At 39.5% G+C, this 4,899-nt stretch overlaps 1 protein-coding gene across 2 annotated transcripts in view; it reads right to left on the bottom strand.

The window, feature by feature from the left end:
• slc18a2 (solute carrier family 18 member 2) overlaps positions 1-1,984 on the bottom strand; it is a 32,079-nt gene extending 30,095 nt beyond the window's left edge. For both annotated transcript variants that reach the window (XM_010785388.1, XM_010785389.1), the window contains exon 1: positions 1,625-1,984. In XM_010785388.1, coding sequence (XP_010783690.1) covers positions 1,625-1,757 — 133 coding nt within the window. In that variant the 5' untranslated portion in view covers positions 1,758-1,984. The remainder of the gene's footprint in view (positions 1-1,624) is intronic.
• Positions 1,985-4,899: the final 2,915 nt, after the last annotated feature.

Consider the following 4,899-nt stretch of genomic DNA (forward strand, 5'->3'; position numbering starts at 1 on the left):
TGGGACTGTCGCTGAGTAACACAGACTTTCAACTCCCTCCAAAGATTTTCTATGGGGTTGAGATCTGGAGACTGGCTAGGCCACTCCAGGTCCTTGAAATGCTTCTTACGAAGCCACTCCTTTGTTGCCCGGGCGGTGTGTTTGGGATCATTGTCATGCTGAAAGACCCAGCTAGGTTTCATCTTCAATGCCCTTGCTGATGGAAGGAGGTTGTCACTCGAAATCTCATGATACATGGCCCCATTCATTCTTTCCTTTACACGGATCAGTCGTCCTGGTCCCTTTGCAGAAAAACAGCCCCAAAGCATGATGTTTCCACCCCATGTTTNTTCCCTTCCTTACAATTCTGGTAAAACAATGTATAAATACAATCCCCAAATCAAAATGGTACAATTAATTTTATTAAAAGACATTTGTATTAACACATGATTTTAAGCATTGATAAGTAATGTTATTTATTATATTTAACTTAAAAAAGTTATTTCATACAACTAAGACATCATTTATGTGAACTAATGATTTTGAGATAAGACTGCAAATGTAAACTAAGATAAGTCTACTTAAAGTTCTACGTGTAAAAACTTAACCTGTTAAGTTTGTTGCTTGTGTAAAAACTTAAGTGGTTTAAGGCAACGGATTTCCACGCGAATTTCTAGTAAAGTCAACTAAGCCGGGCTAAGAGTGTGTTTTTTCAGTATTTAACCTGAAGATGCATGATGGATGTTCAGTAATAGCGCACACACACACACACACACACACACACACACACACACACACACACACACACACACACACACACACACACACACACACACACACACCACAGACAATGCGCGCTCCGGTGCGCAGAACAGGGCTGTGGTGACCTGGCTGATCCTTCACGTGCAGCAGTGTTTAAACACAGTGTCTCTGCTTTACAACACAACAACGACCCGCACACACACATTCTTACACGGGGAAAGGCTACCATACATGCACTTGCTCATCCAAACGCACTCACACACCCATGATGGCACAGATTGGGGTTGCCGTTGCCGTTACAATTCCTTTTCTCATTTTGGAGACGCCGTGACCTCAGCTCACGGCGGTGAGTTTTGTAAAAAGATAAAGAATGAGCATCACATTTTGCTCATTTTGATCAAATGATCATGATAACTACTTAAGGTTTACCTTATCAAAAGTATTTTTCAGCTGCTCTTGCACAGTTTACTTTAGTTACAGAAGGCTGTGGGTTCTGCATTTGAGCCTCAGATGGAGAGGTTAGACTGAGCTCAAATCTGATCATTTTACAGTCTTTAAATGGAGGGCGAGCAAGCGCGTTTATTATAATTGAAAGATGTAAAACATATTCCAAATAAATCATCATCCATATTATATTTTGCTGACCTGCAACTTGCTCTTTATTTCAGACATTTCAAACTGACCATTACATGGTTTCTACATGTGGCACGCTTAGAATCCGGTGCGCACTTGGCACAGTTTACGCGCTCCTCTCCAGACTGGGGCCAAACACTCCGAAAATAAATTAAGCATCTTTGAACAGACTTTGTAAACTGGGCTACCTGTTGCAAAAGAATCAAACTGCGCAGGGATTTCACAGGTGAGAAAACAGGAGCGCACCTACCGACTACTGTCAGCAGCATGTTGTCCAGCAGCAGAGCGACGAACACGATGAAGAGGCTCAGTTTCCTCGATCTTCTCTCCTCTCTGAGCCAGCTGAGCAAATTAAACTGCCGAACGGCATCTAATCTCCCCATTGTGCTAGTCCCGAAAAGAGCAGGGCAACAGAACGGATGTCAAGTCTTCCTGGAGAGACAGTGATGGGTGGGTAACTTCAAAAATCCTTCCCGATGTCAAAGTGAGAGCTGTGGATGTGAGAGAGCTGCAGAGTGGAGTCTCACCTGAGATGAACAGCCAGCTGCAGGAGGAGAGAGAGAGGCTACTAAGTGCCCCCCCGCTGCTGACGTCACTCTTCCTTTGTATGCGGGTCCCCGTCAAACCTGCCTTCGAACACTCAAACCAGCAGCACGAGGACACAGGCTGATCAGCAGACCGGAAACACTGGGCTTCATGACCACCAGGGTCAGGAGGGTGGCTATGAAACTGCGATACGTTACAATGACTATTTACATGTAAAAATATGTAATAGCGTGGTAACAGTCCCACATTGTATTAGACAACAATGTAATAATGAATAAAAGACTCTGGTCAAAACTCAGGGATCGTCCCCCAAAGTTTAAAATAATGAAAGTCAAATTATGATTTACGATTAAAATATTTAAAAAACACCAAGGGGTGAGGGTATGCATATTAATATACGTTTGAAGAGTTTTCCCCAAGACTTGGCAATTGGCATTTGTGTCATGGATAGGTCCGAACAGGAAACTGAGTTTACGGGCTGAAAGTGTCCTAAAGGCATCATGTTGGCTCTAAATACATAAAGGATTATAATATGCTTACATGGAAAAAGAGTCAGTGCAGAACAACCAAAGAAAAGCTCACACACGACACACCAGCCACACTAGCACAGGGTCTTGCATCAGTACATGGATTACTTAAAAACAAATATAATTTCATTATTACCACTATTTAGTTAAATATATGAATACTGTAGATGTGAGTTTGAGGTTGAGAGAGAGAAAGAGAGATGTTGGGAATGAGTTTCATTCCAAAATGTGAAAGCTGCCTGTCCTCAGATCATCTTTACACAGCAGCTCCATCTGCTGCTCTGCTTACAACACTACCACACTCAATCCTATTATAAATGATCACATTAAGGACAAGGCGACAATAAAAAGGACAATCCCAATCAGAATCATAACTCCTTTATTAGTCCTACAGCGAAGACATTTACAGTGCTACAGCAGACTAGGCATAGGTAAAACGCTTGCAATAATAAAAGAGAAAAGCACAAATTAGTAATAAATAAAGATAAAGAGTACAACCATGGCAGCAATTTAAGAAAAACTAAGTGACATACATAAAATATTAAAGTATTGAGACCTTAAAAAGTGTATATTTTCACATACAAATGTGCAAATGTATTTAATAAAAACTCTTATAGTCTATTGGGTTAACCCAAGCACCTTTTCAGCAATGACTATTAATGTGCACAGTCTCTGTCAAATAAACGGCTAAATACAAACATAAATAAAAATTGGAGTGGCAGCATGTGAATGTTTCATATTATGCAGCTCTTTGACCATTATATAAAGCAGATCATCTCTCAATCCCCCTGTTTCCATAATCGATCTTTACTGATATTTGGACAAAATATTTGCAGACTTGTCACCAAATGTTCTTAATGGAGAGAAAGTCTGTTGTTGTACAGTATATTTATAGGAAACAAAAAGACACAACATGATTTCATCAAGCCTCTTTTTTTTTGCATGATCGGAATATCTTGACAATTGTGCAGTAAACAACATAACTTTCTGTCTAATTGTTATTAAGTGAAATATTAAAAAACCACATACTATTATCATAAGTCTGTTAACCTGGTTCATGCTGGGAGAATTTTTCTACGGGGATGTGACAGTTTCCTAACTTCCCTGTCTTGTGACTGTGACCCTCATTTTATTGTTCTCATGGACTACGAGTCATTTTACATCAGGGGCCGTATCCATGAAGCTTCAATTTCAAAGAGATGCTCCTAAGGACAAAATTATAAGAAAAATCTTAAAATTAATAGTGGAGGAGTACATTTCAAAAGACCAATAATTAGGAGCATGATTAGATGCTGCAGGAGAAGATGATGTAATTTGTGTGGTCCATCTCAACAGAGAAGCACTCACATCTCCAGCCAAACCAATAATGGCAGAATGAACATATTTGGTGAGTGTTTAAAAGTGTTCAAATGGTTTATAGATTTACAAGCCAAATAATGCTTCTGCTTATATAGACTGACCAGCAATCGCAGACTTAGATGATAGCTGAGTCATTTCCCCCCGGTATTACCAAATACGTTAATTTGAAAAATTAACAACATTTTAAAATAAAATCAACATGTTAAAAGGCTACTTCGTCCAACACCATGTCTAAAGCAACCCGGTATCACGGCAAGACGTGAACATGTGACGATTTACCATGCTGGGAGACATGAAGATATCACAATTTCGTCCCTTCAAACGTGACAGTTACACGGTATTGTTAACATGGCCCAACCAGTGGAGATATACCCGGAAATGCCAAGCAAATGCTACCCCGACGGTCGGTTGTTATTGTCAATATTAATATAATAATGATTTACTTTTTAATAGTCACACTCGATTACGCCGATTTTCTTGTTGCCCCAGCTGGTCGACACCTCTTTTAGCAGAAACAAAGGCTACAATAACGTATTTAATCGATGTTAATCCATGCGTGTGGATGTGGAATTAACGGACGATACGTTGTGCGATTGCGTTGCCAGGCAACAGCTTCGGTTCATGTTAATTTACAAACTCTTCAACTACAACCGTAGTTATATTTAAAAACATGTTAGAAGGCCTCACGAAATACTTTAATGTAAATTAAAATTTAAATGTGAAGGAATGTGTGTATAACAAAATACATCCGTCATAAACGAAACCGGAAACAGACGTACGCAAGATGGTTTAGCCGCAATGCATGCTGGGATTTGGTGTTTATGTGATGTGAAATCCGAATCTTTTTTTGAAAAATAATACTTTATTCCGAGTGTGCTTGCTTTTGTCTTTGAAAGTCATCACATAACGGCATTGTAATACACGATTCAGCTGCATTAAATATTACATATCTGCCGTAATTCTCTATTTATAGAGCCCTGCTGGGAAGACTTCTAGACAAACAGGAAGAACTGCCGTCAAAACTGAAAACGTGACGTGAACATAAATATATAAGCAATTAAACAACATCTTACATTTCTTTTCACACAATACG

The sequence above is a fragment of the Notothenia coriiceps genome, unplaced genomic scaffold (genome assembly GCF_000735185.1).
Source record: "Notothenia coriiceps isolate Sejong01 unplaced genomic scaffold, NC01 NC01_scaffold00027655, whole genome shotgun sequence".
In the NCBI taxonomy this organism is placed as follows: domain Eukaryota; kingdom Metazoa; phylum Chordata; class Actinopteri; order Perciformes; family Nototheniidae; genus Notothenia; species Notothenia coriiceps.